The sequence below is a fragment of the Pygocentrus nattereri genome, chromosome 21, assembly GCF_015220715.1.
Source record: "Pygocentrus nattereri isolate fPygNat1 chromosome 21, fPygNat1.pri, whole genome shotgun sequence".
In the NCBI taxonomy this organism is placed as follows: Eukaryota; Metazoa; Chordata; class Actinopteri; order Characiformes; family Serrasalmidae; genus Pygocentrus; species Pygocentrus nattereri.
Genome location: NC_051231.1, coordinates 15,068,984 through 15,087,647, shown reverse-complemented (window position 1 = coordinate 15,087,647; position 18,664 = coordinate 15,068,984). Strand labels below are relative to the sequence as shown.

The 18,664-nt window shown below is 38.6% G+C and overlaps 1 protein-coding gene across 6 annotated transcripts in view; it reads right to left on the bottom strand.

Annotated features, from left to right (window-relative positions):
* Positions 1–18,664, bottom strand: part of LOC108424637 (nck-associated protein 5-like) — a 137,453-nt gene that overhangs the window by 6,324 nt on the left and 112,465 nt on the right. For all 6 annotated transcript variants that reach the window (XM_017692789.2, XM_017692787.2, XM_037532378.1 and 3 more), the window contains 5 exons: positions 14,396–17,340; positions 12,972–13,107; positions 12,799–12,877; positions 7,062–7,343; positions 3,939–4,081 (listed from right to left, as the gene is read on the bottom strand). In XM_017692789.2, coding sequence (XP_017548278.1) covers positions 3,939–4,081; positions 7,062–7,343; positions 12,799–12,877; positions 12,972–13,107; positions 14,396–17,340 — 3,585 coding nt within the window. The remainder of the gene's footprint in view (positions 1–3,938; positions 4,082–7,061; positions 7,344–12,798; positions 12,878–12,971; positions 13,108–14,395; positions 17,341–18,664) is intronic.

The window sequence follows — 18,664 nt, the reverse complement described above, 5'->3', positions numbered from 1 at the left end:
AGGGGAAGGAAAAAGCCTTCTTATCCCCCTGGGGTACACAAACTCGCCTAGCATCAAATTTGATTTCCATAACTGTTTCTGTGTCTTTGGGATGAACCGCATGTTTCATTACAACGAGAGAAAAATGTATCCTACGAAAATGTCTTTTCCTACAAAAGTGTCTAAACATCATATTTTTGCCATATAGCCAACCACTAGTGTCTAATTTGGCTAATTAGATACCTTTCTAGCCAACCTACCTTATTAGTTGATATGAAACGATATACTGTACATATATGTATATATATATATATATATATATATATATATATATATATATATATATATATATATATATATATATATATATATATACTGTATATATATATAATCAGATATAGAATCAAACATGGCATACATTTTCTCTGCCAAGTGTAAACATATCGTTATCGCTATCGTAGCGTTCGCTTTCTATTGTTCGTTTCATGCTATAGCAAACAGTGATCAACACATCAACATATTGTCCTCATTTACTTCCTGTTGCTCTGGTTGTGTGATATTTCTTGCCAACTTCATCTTGAAAAGTATGGGATTCGCTGAATTGTCATTAGCTTTAGCTGCATCCTCAGTGAGATTAATATTTACAGTACACTACTTGACCAAAAGTATGTGGACAATATATATTCACAGTATAGTAGTTGCTGCAGCAGTTTTGGAAAGTAGTGATGAAGATAATGGAGCATTTTGATATGAAACATATGAGGATCATGTTACATGAAGAGCCTTTAGAGGAGAATTAAGAAGATATGCACATAATGAGAACATGCACTCAGACCACAGAGGGTTAATGGAACTAGATTTTTTAGGTAATTTAAGGTAATTTGAGGCCATTTTTACATGTCTGGCCTTCATGAAGTTTTAATACCATGTAAAGGGCAGCTGGCAAGTTATTCTGTGAAAAAAAAAAAGTATAGAACCAAAAAAAAAAAAAAGAAACATCTGACAGCTGCGATATTCTTTGTTGACGTGCTGCTGGAAAAAATAATTCATAATAACAATGCTGTCAGTAGTTGACAGGAGCATCTTGTGACTCATTCTTTGAACAAGGAAACCAACTCAACATGTCAGATCCTTTAGAAAATACAGACTTTAAGTTTCTAAGAGAAGAAGAAGTGAAGTTACGGAGGTGCTGCACTGTGCAAAACTCAGAGACCACCCATCGTTTATTTAATTTCAAGCCAAAACGGCGCATAAAGGGCTCATATCAGGGAAAAACTGATAAGCCGCCTTGCTTTGTTTTAAAAAATAAAACAGTTTGAAGTAGTATGTAAACTCTCCCCAGTTCATACAGCCCAAATATGGAAACTTAGCTGCAAAAAAGCCCATGTAGACATCACTGTTTCTGTGATATCACAAAAAACAACATATTTACATATGTATACTTTTTCAGCCTACAACAATGAATCAAAACAGTGCTAATTTACATATATTAGTCTTAAAGGTACAGTAACAAAATTAAAGCCTGTATAATTCTTAAGAGACAAAAGCTGGATATTTCTGCAATGTATGAAAATGGCCAAAAATGTTTCTGTTATATTTTCTAAAATAATTTATTTGTATTTATTATAAGTGTTCAGTTGTGTATTAAAGGTTACAGATGTAACTAAATGGTTCTCACTTCTGTGATCTGCATTGTACTTTACGTTAACCATGTACGTATGCAGTAAGACACTCACACACAATATATTTCAAATAAATAAGTTTTCAAATAACTGCATTTTTACATAAACAGAGCCATAAAAATAATCTCAGGTTATATTACTTCTATGCAAAATGACAGTGCTTATTTGTGTCCTCTGACGAAGCTGAAAAAACTGTAAGAAATTTCAGCTTCATTGTTCATCAACTTAGAACAAGTAAAGACAGAAAAAGTTTGATCTTATGCGGTGAAGTTGACTTTGTTGTGAATTGCCAGCTAATGGTGATGTTAAAGACACACTGAATTTACTTAAGACAGGAAGGTAGATGGTTAGGACAAGAGCTGCAACCCAAATGTTAAGAACAGCCATCTAACCTGTTAAACAAAAATCAAACCACCTTGGGAGCCATAACATTTTATGTCCATTTTACCATCTTGGCTGTAAATATGTCTCAGAGTGTATTAATGCACTAGTACAGGGAAAAAAAATATAGTATAAACAAAAACACAGACTTACGTTGCTCTGCTTTAAGCTTTAGCTCACTTTTAGCTACTTTTCTCACATCTCCAGCAGGAAACTTTTCCACAAAAGTAGCACAGTTTCTTGTGAAATGTCTGTCAATGTTTGATTTTTTATGAGGCTGAATTCATGAACTTCTTGTTCAAATTTTCTTGTTCCACCTTAAATGGTGCCTGAGGCAACAGAATGTAACTGCTGCACCAGTTAAGGTGGAACAGGAAAATTCGAACAAGAAGCTGATGAATGGGAAGCTTTGTGACATTTTAGTGTTGGATAGTTTCTTGTTGCTGATTAAATGCATCCGGAAACCAGCTGGAGTGATGATAAATACAAATAAGTGCATTCATCTCCAAATGATCTATATTCGTCTTAAATATTTTGTTTTGCAAGCTACTAGCTATATGAGATTGTTATTTGCATTGTTATGATGACCAGCAGTCAGGGTTAAAGGGTAAATTAGCAGTTTTACATTAACTCCAGCTTTTAAGACATCTATTGTTAAAAATGTAAAAAAAAAATAGAACAATCAGCAGAGCTTTATTATCCCTAAAAATCTAATTCTGCTGTGGAGCAGCAAAGTAAACAAAATAATGTCTAAATTAAATTATTTAACATCTTTTCTACTCTATCTCTGTCATTTAGATTGAGATTTCTTATGTGTGAATCGCTCATATACATTACATCCTAAACTGGCATCACCCACCTCATCATGGACCACTAATCCCATCTGAATAGGCCTAAAGAGAGGTTGGAAAAATGTAAAAATGAACTACGGTCATTTTTGATACACAAAAGCAAAAAAACAGAATGCAAGTGCATGGGTCCTCTAAGCACAAGTTATTCACTTTTCAGTGTCAGGAATGCAGGATACAGGTCAGACCTTTGGGCTGTATTCAGAGTTTGGACTTAAGTTTGAGGTCTGATTAAAGCTCTCCTGTACATATGAGAAGCTTTACAACGCTTGAAGCTGCTTGCCGGGTTTAAACAACATCTGCTCAAAGAGAACGACTTTGACCAGACTCAGCCTGAAGTGGACGGCCAAAAGAAGGCCGTACCACTGGACACTTTTGTCTGTGGGGAATGATCAAGGACCTCAACGTCCTTTTACTGTAGGGCTCCTTTAAATAATGTATGCTGAGCAGGGCTTTCATCAGGCTCACCGCGTATAAAAGAGAGTGCGTATCTGCTCCAGCAAGTGGGACACATGGAGTCGAGAACTGCTGAGTGTACTTTGTCTGGAGTGACCTTCATAGTTTCTGAATGAGGCTGCCATTAGCGCGCTCTTCAGCAAAGAGTTCTGAATTACAAAGAACATCTTGCTACTGAAAAGAACATTAAACCTGAGTCTAAAATAACGTCCTGTGAAAGCGGACATGGACAACAATTCTGGACTTCGAAAAGAGCAGAAAAATTCTTAAGACAGTCTTAGCAACTACCCACTGGCTTTAATGGACACGGTTTCGGGGCCCAGGGCATTTTCTCCATGTGTGCAGCCCCTCTCTGTGAATAACAGGTCACAAAAAGGTTTGTGGGAATCGAATCCTGAGATTTCAAGCTTTCCGACAATATACTGCATCACCATCACTCCATTGCTGGTTGAATTTATTAAAAAAACGAAAGTGACTGCTTCGACAGAAGTGTGTTGGTACTGCTATAGTAGAACAGGCTAATTAACAATACTGGTATGTGGCTCTTCTTTAAAGTAGAAAAAGCAGCCATGCTTTTTCTGGACTAACTCACCCGTCTGGATGGAGTTCCTTGGCTGGGAGGCTCCATGTCCTCCTGCAGGTACACGTCTGCAGGACCTGCTGATCCTCTCAGGTTGGGAAAAGTCCAGTTCTTGGTAGGTGGTGCTTGTAAATGGGCTCCATAGGTGTCTATGTCTGCAAAGCAGGGAAAGGAAGTGAGGAAGGGAGAACCAGTGGAAGGTGTTTGGGGTAATTGCTTGTGTCAACCAACTCAGCAGTCATTTAAAACAGTGATTCTCATGCCTGGTCGCTGTCCAGCATATTTTTGTGTTTTCTTGCCAAAACACACCCACTTTGACTGAGGAAGGGCTTGATAATAAGCTGATTAGTTGGATCACGTGTTGGAAGCAGAGCAATCACTAAAATGTGCAGGACAGGGGGTGCTCCAGAACCAGGGTTAGAAACCACTGCTCTAATATGTCCATGTAGATTAAACTAAATAACAGAAATAACAGTTAAAATGTTAATTACAAATTATATATTAAAAATGTATCTTTGCATCATTAAGCTGTAAATGCATAAGAAAATATTTAGGAACTAATTAAGATTATCTTTAGAGAATATTTGAGAACTTTTTTTTTTGATAATTGCATTTCAGAGCTTTCTTATAAACGTCTTAGTGTTTGTTTTAAGAATCTTTGTAGGTTTTTTCATAAGAGATCTTTTGGGAATCCTGCCCTTTGACTCAATTAAATGGGAAGCATGAGTGAAATCTACATGCCTAAAAGTAAAAAAGTATAAAACATCAAAAAAAAAAAAAAAAAAAAACATAAAATATAAGAAAGCATACAATAGTGCAAATGAAGCAAAATAATGCGTCTTTTTTGGGCAATAGTCACCCTTATATGTTTCAAAAACAGACTAAAAGTGCTATAATGTTTAGAAAAAGGACAAAATCTCTTGGCCTGTGAGATTCAGATATGGAGTAAAAGTACAAGTATTAAACAGCAATGATACTCAAGTAAAGTATACAGCTTACATAACATGTTTAAGTATAGCAACGAAGTAAAAAAAGTGTTTTCTACCCCACTGAATGGATCCATGAAGAATAGCCCATTAATGTCCATATCTAAAATGTTACATTTAATTTTGACATGATCATGTCCTCTGATCACAAATCTGAAGAAAACTTTGCAAAATCAATCTGTTCATATGGGTAAAAAGTGAGTTCATCACTTCATTTATCATTAAATTCAATATTTTGGTGAGTGATTTTTAACAAAATACAAAATCCAAATCTGAGAATAAATGTTGGAAAATTACTTGTAATTCAAATGTAGACTCTCTGATGTTCCTCAAAGGTACAACTATACAAACCCTCATCACTTTAGACCAATCAGACCGTGTTGTGTGGCATTTTCCTTACACTAATTTGAGTGAAAGGGTCAAATGTTGGTGTACTGAAATGAGTAATCAGTGCTGTGCATGGATTATCATTGCAGTTGGAGGACAAAACACATTGATTTTATCGGCAGAGGAATAAAGAATCGCGTTCTGAAGCTTTTAATGATGCTTTGTTTACACCATCTTAGTGCAATCGATGGTGTCAAAGCACTCTGTGCGTTCACGTACGAGGAGAATCGCTGCACTGAACTAAGAGCATGTGTAAATATTTATTTAATTATTTAATAAAAAATGTAATCATATGAATGAGCAGAAGCTGAACAGACACGGCATCTTCAAAACGCTATTCCATCTCTCTGAGGTTGAAGAGACCGAGGTGCGATTTTCAGCAGCGCGCACTGATAGAAAGAGATCTCTACCTGTTATATATTGACGCTCCAGGGAGGAAAGAAGGAAAATCTGTGAGAGAACCTGCTCTATCTCCTTTCTCACTGTGAGTGAACTCCTGCTGTGAGCACATTTCAATGTTTAAAAAGCTCAGGCTATGATTAAGGTGATATGTTTATTCTGGGAGGTGTTTCAACAGCTGTTTTAGAAATCCTAAAATAAATGCAATCTTTATTGCAATCAAAACCTGGCTCAGAATACATCAGTCATTATCAGACACTCTGACTTTCAAAATATTGATTGGTGATGAGCAAAAGACATTATCAGCTAGGATACAGTCAGTGACTTCCAGGAACCTTGGTAGTTGCACTAATCTGGGCTTGTGAGAATTGAAGGTGCGATTCTGGAGAACAATTCTATTTGAACTCAACAGCAAAATAAACACACCCCTCCCAGCTACTTCAGAACCCTGCGGGAGCTGAAAGATTGGAAAGCAACACCAAGACATGCTGTTCTTCTGTTAGACAGTACTTATCTGGTTAATTTTGTTTATGAGGAATTTGATATTTTCCTGAACTTTGTAGCCGATGAAGCTGCTGCTGTAGCTACATTCTGTATTAGTCCAGAGTATGTATGTAATCTGTGTGTGTATGTTCAATGATGTTTTAAGTGAGTGTTTGATGGCATTTATCTCATGTTAGTCTATATTGACTGCATGGGATGAAATGTATGAAAGCATATCAATAAAAAAATTCAAATAAAAATGTATAATGTAAAAAGGCAATGTAGTCTTATGTTTGAATTTAATTTTTCTACTCATATATGCAGTTTTGGTCTCAAGTTCCAAATTCAAATTCAGTTTTAACACTTTAATTTGTTATTTGGTGCCCTAGTATTGATATTTCCTGTGCTGTACATACAAGACAGCCAAAGAATACCTGAGAACTAGAAATGTTCTGCAAGGATGAATGAGTGAAAATTCCTAAAACAAGAAGAAAAAGACTCCGAGCTGGCTACAATTAAGGACAAGTTCATTCTGTGATTTTCATGTTCGGCTTTTGCGCTTACACAATGAAAATAATGTTGCTGAATTACTTAAGGTATTAAATACATTCTGATAAAGCCAATTTTGTCCACTCATACCACTATAACAAAATATATGGTTTTATAAATGTAAAAATGCACCAAATGTGATTAATTGCAATAAACTACAGGAAATAATGTGATTAAGCAAATAGTATTTTAATTGTTTGCCAGCCTTAGTATTGCTATTATAATGATATAAAATAAAATTAGCTTCATTAAGCAAATCAAACATCAATAGATTCTAATTTGACCCCACATCAAAAAATAAGGCATCAAAAACTATAAAAAAGTAGCACACCTTCGTGGATGGTGCTAGAAAGATGCATGGCTGGTCCCTTGGCCTCCAGAGGAGAAGTGTAGAGAACACAAGGGTTCACTTCATCCAAAGACGAAAGCTCTCTCTCCAGAGTGCGTGCTTTGCGAGGAGCCTTCAGCAGGGCTCCTTGTTTTCCCTGAGAAGTAGAGAAGCCTTGGTCTCCCTGGGGTTTGGGAATACCTTTCCCTGCAGCACTGCTGGCATAGTCGGGCAGAGGGAACGTGCCTATTCCACTGTCGAGAGTGCGCATTGAGGAACCAGAGCCTGGAGGACAGCACACACAGAAAAGTTGAGGATCAGACCGATTACTGAACATTTCAACAGCAGGTTCCTTCAAAAACGTCAACTATTTCACTTTTACTGACTGTAAGACATAATTATGAGTATAATAAATTAAGTTTATGCTTTTCACACAAAGTGTGCTTTCAGTTTATTCATTTTGCTCAGAATATATTACGGGACACTGACGATCAGTAGCTATTATTAGGTAGGTTACAGTTAGCAAGAACCAAGAACATCAGTAGATGCACTAATCTGGACTTATAAGACTTAATCTTGGACTTAATGTACTGCCTCATGCAAAATAACATTTTTGTGACAGATAGTTTGCATAAGGGGTGGAAAGCCAAAGCGAAAAAACAAAGAGTTTCAAAATTGGAATGGAAAAAAAAAAAGATGAAAATAAGAAAAACTGAGAAAATAAGACTAATAACAACCACTTGGAAAACCAGGGGTACGTTCAATGTCAAGATGTTGTGCGTCTTTTGCTAAAGTTTCTAGGTTGAACGACATGTTTTGCTGTTGTTCATATTTTAGGCTAAAGTGACTCAATGTTTAAAAAAAAGCCGCTCATGAAGTTGAAGGTTTACATTACACTAATGTCATTTCTTATTTTTTAAGAGTTTATTGGCTGATTGTAAAGCAGAAATCTGATTACTGCCTGACTCACGTACACCTGGAGTTTCCCCATTATCTGATTACCTAAGAGCATGAAAACACACTAAACCAGTTACTGATACAAACTGATTTTCTGCAGTTATCAGATTATTAAGTGTAAATACACTGAACCAGTTACTAACACAAACTGATTTTCTGCAGTTATCAGATTACTAAGTGTAAACACATTGAACCCGTTACTGACACAATCTGATTTTTTGGAAAATGCACTCAGTGTGCAACATGTAAATGCACTCAGTGTGAAATGCACTCGGTGTGCAGCAGCTTTGAGGTTTGTTTTCTCTCATTTGATGGGCATGTCAGAGGATTATTCTAATAAAGCCTCTATAAATGTGAGCGCTGCAGCTTGGCGTACACAACTACATATTTGACGCAAGTGTTCTTTATTGTAATTTTTTTATGGAATATGCTACAAGGACGCCACAACTCTTTTTTCAGCTACCAATGTTTGCAATGTTTGTGAAAGTCAACAGAATGTTCAGTGCCCCACCATTGCCATTTAAATAAATGTATGGTTAGGGCTGAACGCAGCCCTGCAGCTCACCAAATCTGCCCCCATTAGCACTTAAACAGCACTTAAAGCTTTCATCTTTGACAGAGAGGAAAATCAAGCTGCTTAAAATCTGAAAACATCCACAGGTGTTTCTGTCCATCCTTCCACTGTGAGAAGACAACTCTGCATTATAGGTCTGAAAGGATGTGTAGCTGTCAAGAAGTCTCACTGAGAAAAGGAGACAGATAAAAAATTTGCAAATTAATAAAAGGGTGGTCTTTTACACATTGCTGTATGTACGTGAGCATGTGCTTCAGTGGCGGAGCTCTGGAGGGAAAGGGGAGCTTCAGCTAAAGTCCCTGAAAATCGATGAGAATGCTTTTAAAAAGAGCCTTTCTATATAATTACACTCCTAGTGCCAAAGGGCATGAATTACAACTCATAATTGACACCCTTACCTTATAGTTAAGTTTCATTACACTCCAGTATGGGAGCTGAATACTTTAAAAGGAAACTAACAAGCTATTTGCTGTTTACATCTGGAGTGCAACTGTCCACGGGTGGCTAAACTGAGTTGCTGAAGGTTACAGAATCTGTTTGATGATTTCAAGAGGATATTATGGGGAAGTTTTGGCAAAAGCACACAAATTTCACGCTCTAGTTCTGTATTTGATTAACTGAGAGGAATGATGCGCTGTTCTGTTCTGTGGACACAGAAAACAGGGTTCTGTATGAATTCATTTGTTCTGTTAAGAGTTATGAATCACTCAAATACAAGGACAGCAATAATAATAAGAACAATACATGATACTTATATAGCTCATTTCAAGAACTACATCAATACAAAATATTAAAAAAGCACAATGATACAGAGAAAGACAGTATGAAGAAAGCCTGAAAAGTAGCTTAGTGTTTTGTTTGGGGAAGACTGTAGGCAGGAGAAAGGAGTTTGAATGTGGGGAGAGAATCACACTGAGGGTGGGTGAGTGTTCCAGAGATGAGGAGCAATGAAGGAATGGTGAGTAACCCAGCCGAGGATGACCTGCCTGCGCAAGATTTCACCCCACTCTCGCACAAATTTGGAATTATCTTTCCTGCGCCCACCCGTACCTGAAGTGTTTTGTCCCACCCATGCTCACGTAATTCTGTCAAGGCAAACTGGCATCCAGGATCTGACTCAGTCTATTCACAAACATGTTATTCTCTGCTGAAATAACATGCCAGTCATGGTCACCAGGCTCATTGTGAGCAACTTTGCTAAATGCCATTTATACCCAATAAACACAAATCAGGAATTAAACCACAGAGAGGTTATTTTTGGTGCTTTGCTGAGCAACTGTAGTCGTCAGACTGAAGGCTCTGCTGTCTCGGTAAGCTACAAGAATCTGTGTGTTGTTCACATGACTGGCTGCTTTACAGCTCTTTAGAATGACATCATTAATTTGAGCTGATTTACTGTTATCATGTTATATTCTTTTCGCATGATTTACTGATTGTTCTACTTTACTTAGGCTGTTGAGTAATTAGCAATTTCTCTTCACGCATGCTTTAGTCTGCTCCCATTTCCAGGGTGCTGGTAAACTGCACTAAAAATCAGTCCTATGCCTCAAGACACTGTGATGGGTCCAGCAGGTCCAGCATAAATGGAGCTGTCATGGTCATCAAATCAGCCACAGGTCAAGAGAGAATATACAATTAGTGTTGGGTGTAACAGATTCTTTTTTTTATTTATTCTACATATCTGCCGTTAAATGGTTGGTGCTGACTGGATCAGCAGGAGGGGCCACTGCTCTGCTCCATGTGATGAATGCATTCCCCTGACTACTTTAACAAGTGTCATTCTGTGCTCTGGTCATGGCTGAAAGGATAAAACATTCAAAAGTATGGACTCACTTTACTAAACTTAATGATAATGCAGTTTAATGTTCTGGCTGTGTATGAACACTAGCAACTTCATGAAGCACTTACATGCTGTAAATCTGAAGCAGTGCAGTTTGTTAGTTTTAAAAAAGCAGCTACTGTACCTGCGTCATCAATGCAGCCTGCCGGTTCTCTGACAAATTGTGCTACCTTGTTGAAATGTTCCATGGTAGCACGTAACTATAGGTAGTTCCCTACATAAAACTACATGTAGGATACTTTGAAAGCTTGAATCACCTCATCAAAAACCCTACCAGCACTAAAACTACAAAGCTGAAGATTTTCATTTTCCCATTCAACCTTAAATGGTGCAGCAGTAACATTCTGGTGCCTGTTGCTATTATAATAACTGCTGCGCTATTTAAGGTGGAACAGGAAAATTTTAACAAGATGCTGGTTGGGGGTGGGGGTGGGGGGGGGGGTGATACTAAATTAAAATTCAGTAGCTTGCATAGCATAAATCGCTAACTGCTAGGTAACCTAAGTTTAAGCTTAGTGTGAGCTGTCCTAATTAGCAGGGGTCACTAAATTTGTATCCATTATATTTGTTGACATTATAAACTCTGGGGAGATGACCAAAGCCTTTTCACATCTTTTCATTTTGAATTTTCACATGAGGGGAATTAATGGGGAACAGTATTAATAAGAGTATCGATAAGCAGTATCAGTATCGATAAGCAGTGTCGATATAGATATCAATAAAATCTTAGCGATACCCATCCCTAATACTGACAGATCTTTTAAATGATAACTGTGACTGGCTGGTTCTCTCTATTGGGTTTACAGATGGTACAGATGTGTTTGAGTTCTAGAGACACAGAAGAAAAGTAGTGAGATGACATTTAAACCGATTACCATTTTTAAGAAGTAATTAGTAACTCGAAAGGGAAAGTTCTTGAATGATTGGGTTGGCTTGACACTGCATCTCCAAAACACTGTTGATGGTTTGTGATCATTTAACTGGGTTTAAATATACACACTTCAATAAGAAAATCATATAGAACCATAAACACTAAAAGAAACCTTTGCATGGTTAAATTGTTCTTTGCATGGTGAAATGGTTCTTCAGATTGATGGAGAATGTGCTGTATGTGGTTCTACACAGCATCAAAAAGTGTTCTATTATGACAAGCTTGACATTATAACAATAGCCCTTTTTGGTGCTGTAAAAAATCCTTTTCGACAAGGTTCTACCCGAAACCATCTACAGCACATTCTCCATCAATCTGAAGATTTTACCATGCAAAGGCTTCTTTGAGCATTCAGGCTCTATACAGAAACATTTTCTTCACTGAGGAACCCTTGAAGAACCATCTTTTTAAGTGTGGAGTAACTCAAGGCAGTTGCTACCTTGTTGCTATGAGGTTGTTATGGTATACCAGCTTGCTGTTATAGCAGTGCTTTGTGGTTGTTAGGAGGTTGCTAAGGTGTTGCTAGGTTGCTGCTATGACATCCCAAGTAGATGCTAGGGAATTGCTCGACTTTCGCTATGGTATCCCAGGTGGTTGCTGTATATGTGCTGGTATGTGAGTTTGTATGTGATGTCTATGAAAGTCAGTGTGAGAGATGTCTTTTGTGACCTCATTAGTGATACTAATACTACTATTACAAAGTAACTTTACAATGTATTTATAAAATGTATTAAACAATGCATTAAACTTAGCAAGTGGGTAATAATTCAAATAGTAGCATTTATTATTGCATAATAATTAACTATCATTAACAAACTATTAGGTAATGGTAGCTGGTATTCACAGTGGAAATAAGTTGGAGAATAAAAGAATAAAATATAAGAGAAATGTGAGAAATCGACTGAGAACCTCTATAAGGCACAAGACCTTATAACAAAGGAACCTATAAAGTAATCATTTCTGAGATGTGAGATTTTGTCATGATGGCGTCAATATGCTTTGAAAACATTACAAACTACAGTGATGATCATTACTGCACAATTTGATGCTGGGATTAAAACAGCAGTGATATGCATTAGATTTCACAACGTGCCTCCTTCATCCATGTAATAAATTACTCACTCTTTTTGCTTGAGAAGGTTTGTGCACATATTGGCTCGGAGGCCTCCTGAGGTGTAAATTAAGTGACAGCCTTCACAATATCAGCACAGAGCTGCTCCACTGCATCCTGCACAGCGTCTCTTAGGAGACCTTTACACCCTCAGGGGCCAGATCAATCAGGTGAAGACGCAATTACAATTTGTGTCAGAAACTAACAAAGAATGCCATGCGTGATGAGTTCTCAGGCAAAGGTTATAGTCCTGTCATGCTACGGCGGCTGAAAAACCCAGAGAAAGAACGAGGCTCGCCGCAGAAAGAGACTTAATTAGGATCTCACCGGTGAAGTGCTGGGAGCTGATGGACTCCGCCAGGCTCTCATCAGATGTGATCTCGTCACGGCTGACCATGTCTGAACCCTGAGGTGGGGAGAGAAGACAGCGGTGGATGACATCATCGGTCTGTTCACTGTATCAAGAGAGTTACGTTAAGAGTCGCTCAGTGAATACTTACTTTGTCCATCTCCTCTCGGCTCCTGGTGTGACTGATGCCATTCTGCTGGTGGCCGAAAACAGGACGGGACCTCTTGGAGTCGAAGGAAAGTCGCCGATGAACTATGCCAAAACTCGGAGCTCCTGTCTCATCCACCCTTTCAGAAAATGAGACACGTGAACTAGATTTTTTCAAAACTACTCTTACATGTATACACTGTTAAAAGGGAGGTCCAACCAAAGAGAAAAATGCAAACATCGCTACACATCTGTTATAAACATGGCTATGTGCATCCTATAGTTGTGCTGTGGTAGACTCCGGAGTCAGATTTTCCGGTTTAAAGACTAAGAAAATCCCCTTTTAATAACACATCATGAAGGTGGGGTGGATTATTGTAGTAACTGTTTTCACATAATCATTAAAGTGGAAAGAATGGATTACTAAAGTGAAAGAAATGACTAATTAGAATGAATGCTCTTTCAAAAGTAGATCTGATTGGGCCTCATGTGATTTTTGTAATTTTTTGTGTCAAAGTATCACAATATCAGCAGAATTTTTTCATGTATTTTTTGTCATCTTAGGATACAGTGATGCACCATTTCCCCTCATGTAATTTCACTTTTTAAGACAATATTACTTGTCACCAATTAGTCCTGGTGAAAATTCAAGGCAAATTAAGAGTCTTTAAGGAATTTTCTTATCTAATCTTGAGAGCACGTAAACCAAAAAAAATTGCTTTTTTGCCAATTGATCTTGCATCATGTTCTATCTTTAATAATGTTTGCAAAATGTGTGCATTTTTTCCTTAAAATGTGACAGAAAAAAAACTAAATACACACTGGCCCTTTATTCATCAAAGTTGCGCAAAATGATAGGCTTTGTGCGTGAAATCAAGTGCCAGTTTACCAGCACCTACATATCATTTACATGAAGCATGCCCTGACTTACGTAGATGTTCTGGTAGGGAGCCAATAAAATGACAGCATTCAGCTGTTTGTCAGCCAATGCTTGTGCCCATAGGCAGAGTCTGAGGTCAGTGAGTGACTAGTGACTAAACTTTATAGTATTACATTACCATGACTGGAAAGAAGATAATGTGAAATAAACAAAACATCTTACTTTGTTAATGATGGTAGAATGATGTGATTATGAATATTATTTTCCTAAATTAACACATTTGAGTGCTGTAGTATTGCAGTGTATGAAATTAGCTGTGTTTTGTATTGTTTATTTTGTGGGAGTCTGTAGTTTAAAAAACAGTGTAGTTAGTCTTTAAGTGGAACACAGAATATTTGCAGCATTTGTTTATATCACTGTGCATGTAAAATAAGTACATGCATTGTTATACTGGATTGTCATGTGTACAAATTATTAGTATTTTCATTTTGTTGGTCTTCCAGATGATTGTTTTGGTTACTTAATGCTGTGAATTACATGACCCTTACCTATTCAGCAGCTGTTGCATGAAGCTGTCAGCCGTTACTCCCCTGTACATAAGCGATAGCTGACCCTGTGCTTGGTCCATTACCACTTCACATGAGTGTCCTCTCCCGGGACGATCCAGAGCGATCCCCACCCTGTTCACATAGGCCCTTTCTTCTTCCAAGGCCTTCCTTAAATCTTCTGCCTTCTCCATGAGCTTAGAGATGTTTAAGCTTTCCACCACCTTCCTGGGTCCTCCTTTGGCCCCTGAGGCATCCTTGGCTCCGGAAGAGGACGACACATTGATCTTAAGCTTGGACATTTCAGGTTTGCGATTAAGTGCCGGAAGCTTGCTTTTCTTCAGGCCGAACCAACTGGCTATCCCATTGGAAGTCTTCTGTTTTGTTTCTGCAGCTTGGCCTCGATCTTGTTCCTGCAGCTTAAGCATGTTTTCTTCAATTCCCCGCATCACTTTCTGCTCAATGGCTGACTGGGGAGCAGGAGCTGCCGCAGAAGGTCGTTTTTCTTCAACAGTCTTAATATTAGCTGATTCTGTTCCCGTTCTTGGCGGAGGAGGAGGTGGGAAGTTATCGACATGTGCAAAGGTCTTTTTCTTTCCAGCCAGGAGCTTTGGTTTGTCTTCAGCGCGTGATGTGTGCCTCTGGGGGTGGGAGCGCTCATCTTGAACTGGTTTCATTCCTCGGGGATAGGAGGAGGCATTACCAGCTTTGGACGGGGACTTTGATTGCACTCTAGTAGGGCTGCTTTGAGGACTTGGGACCGTTTTGCTGTGGTGGGTGAGGGGATTGGGGCACTTTCCATAGCTTCGCATTACAACAGGGGTTTCGCAAGAGCTTGTAGAAGACATTCCCATTTTGATCTTTTGACCCTCTACTTTAGCTATGTAATTCTTTTCTGCTGTCACTGGCTTAGTGCTCTGTTCATGAGAGGAAGAACCAGAGGCCTTGGAGTAATTGCCAAAGCTGGTTTTAGGGTAGGGTTTCCCATCAAGTGAATCTGTATACTTTGAATGTCGCTGTTCCATTGCAATGCGCTCTGCCGTCTTGCTTCTTTCATTGTTCCCTGGTGATGCTCCGGTTTTACCCATGTTACTTTGCACTTCTCTCTTTTCTACGGCCTGCTGGAGGTCCTCTGTGCTCTTCAATTTGCCAAGGGCTGCCAGACGTTCTTTGAAAGGATGATAACTTGAATCATTTTGAGGCCTGCTGGTGACAGTCCTTTTTGGCAGCGATGGCTGCTTGTCACTTCGCTTAGCCACAGCTTGGGATGGAGTAGAAGGGTCATGCTTTTGAGCTGCCTCATGATATCTGTCTTTCATGCTGGAGTAACTGGTCCTTTGTGCCTTGTTTGCTGCAGAGGATGAGGTTGGCAGGCTGAAGTGATGCTGGGGCCTTTGCCAAACTGGACTTTCTGTGTCGGTGTCCTGGTCTGAGGGGTCGGAAGGAGATTCACCTGTGGTTGCTGATGAATCTGAGGTTTTAAGTGAGAGTGGACTTAGCAGCCTTTCATCTCTCAAGCTTATTTTCTGCTTGTCAGAAAGGTCCATTTCCTCTGGGGTTATCTGGGGAAATCCATTTATGGAATGAGAAGCAGAGGGATCTAAAATGTTTTCATAGTGAGGCACCTGAGTACCTTTATGAGGCTGTGAGGAGGATTGACTTGTGCCTTTGGAAGCCCTGCTTGGCTTCGGAGCTGAGTGACTACTGTAACCTGATTCTTTCATGGGAATGGATGGACAAGTGTCCTCAGGCTTTGGCGGGGAGGTGGGGGCAGAATGTGTACCAGGATAGGTGTCTGTTTTGGAGGCAGAAGATGGTTTATCTCGCTCTGTTGTGGTAGCTTTGCGGGACATCACGGGTGATTGGTAGACCTCATAATTATTCCTACAAGGAATTTTTGAGCTGCGCGTAAGCTGAGGACTTAAGCGCAAGGCATTGGCTGTTGGTGTGTTCTCCGCCATTGAAGGTATCTTGAGGAACTTGAGCAGCTTTGATGGGGAAGAGACAGGAGATGGCTTAGACTCGCTGAACGAGGAGGGAGGAGATGTTGGACTGTGTAGAAACTTGCCTTTTCCTGTGGCTTGCTGCTGCACAATTGCTGAAGTTGTCGGAGAATATGACTCAACAGATGCTTTCTTGGATACCGAAGCTTCGTTGGAGGAGAAGACTCCATTGCAGACCGAGGAGTCATGCTCATGTTTCACAGAATCGGTGGCAACCTCCAGATAACGGCACTCATCAGCTCTAGTTGGTATGCTGTCACATTGCCTAACATCCTGAGAACCACTATTAGCACCCTTTGACTTTGTTGGTGATATTTTGTCCCTGTCGTGCTTTGGCTCCTCGCCTATTTCAGAGGAATCGGCAGTCAGGGAAGAAAGATATGGAACAGTGGCTTTTGGCTGAGAGAAATGAGTAACATTTGCTCTGTTGTGTGTACTGGGTTGGTTTGCTTTGTCCGGCATCTTTGTCTGTGGATGTGTGCTTTGTGCTGAAGCACTGTGCTCTTCTGAAGATGTCTGGGACTCATCTCTGCCAGAATGTGAGCCCATGGTTACCTGGTTACATTTAAGCAGGCTGTCTAAGCTACTTCTCTGAGAAAGAATACGACAGGACGGACAACCGCCATACCTCAAGGACGCACGGCTGTCTTGTTGTGCCCCTTCTCCATTAGCATACTCATGAATATCTGAATCTGAACTGGAGTGTCGGCAGTGGGGCTGACGTGTGCTTGGAGTCACTACAGTCGTCTCTCCTGGCAACAATGCCTGTCCGTGATAGTAGTAGCAGGCTGATGGATGAAACTTAAGTGGATCTGACTCCTCCAGCTTACGAAGAACCTCCAGGATGTGTGCTTTCTTTTTAAGGAATGGAGACATGGCTTCCATGGAGGAGGCCGACGCTTGAGGGGAGCCTCCTGTGCCGTTCTGTGTGCATTCATCATTGCTCTGAAAGACAAAATAACATTATCAACTAATCTAAAATAAGTCACTAATGAGTCATCTCTAATGAGCTAATGATGTTCAGCAGTATTAACCTAATTGACAAATTATGTCAAACAACTAATAATAAGATATAAAGGCTGAAGACAAAAACAATGACTAATTCATTTAGCATTTAAATAAAATACTGTCAAACAAAAATGACACAGGAACCAAAGCGGTGCTTTTTAATTGCGTGTAAAGGTCTCAAAGTATTAGAAAAGCTGATTTTCTACAGAATCACTTTTTTTAATACTAAACAATGATTCTGTCTGAGATTAATGTATAAAATGACTCTAATCTGGTTCCAGACAATCAGTTGGAAGATGTAAGGCAAGTTTGTTTGTACAACACCTATTTTACACAGTAATGAGTCAAAGTGCTTGACACAAATACAGAAAAATAAAGCATTAGATAATAACACAGCTTATGACATCCTGAGATCCAACACCTCAGAAAGGATTTTGCAAAAATAGTTATGAAAGCATTATTAAAAGAAAGTAGAAAGTAAAAAAAATAAAAGAGAAAAATAGTTTCTAAAAAATGCAAAAAGAGATGTAATTGTGATTATACACTAGTAATTATGAACTCCCTGAGTGAGGAAGCACACCAAAGGTTGCTGCTTTCAGTGCTGAACAGCCGCAGCTAAACAAAATCTTTCTTCAAAGTAAAACGATCCTCTAAACTGCTAATCAATCCTTGAGACAGCTGTACTAGCAAGCTTGTAAAACCTCCAAAGAGTTAATAAAGCTCTGGAGAACATTTAGATGTCCTATATAATCCTAACTGAACTTTAATTAGTTTTAATCAGATTTTTAATTATCCTAATTTTTAGACTTTTCATTTAATTTTATTCAATTTTTTTTAAATGCATTGTTTTAATCATGTTTTAATCATGTTTTTTATTTCTATAAAATATTTCTATTTCTCCTTTACTTTTTATTTTAAATGACTCTATTTTTCCATTTGCAATGCACTTTGAATGATAGCAGTGTTGGAAAGGTGCTGTATAGATAAACCTGCCTTGCCTTTAGCTGTAAATCAAAAATAAAAAATTAAAGAGCTCAATATAGAAGACAATCAAATGACAAATAAAATAAAAAATTAAGAGAAATGTACATATTGCTGAGATAAAGTGCAAATAATTGTTTTAATTTAAAGGGGATAAAGATGAATGGTAATAAAAACAACTAATAAGAGATGGAAATAAATATAAATAGTGAGTAAGGTGCAGAGCTAAACACAAGACAGGCACAAGAAAACAAAAACAGTGGATCTGTTTTAATCTGGA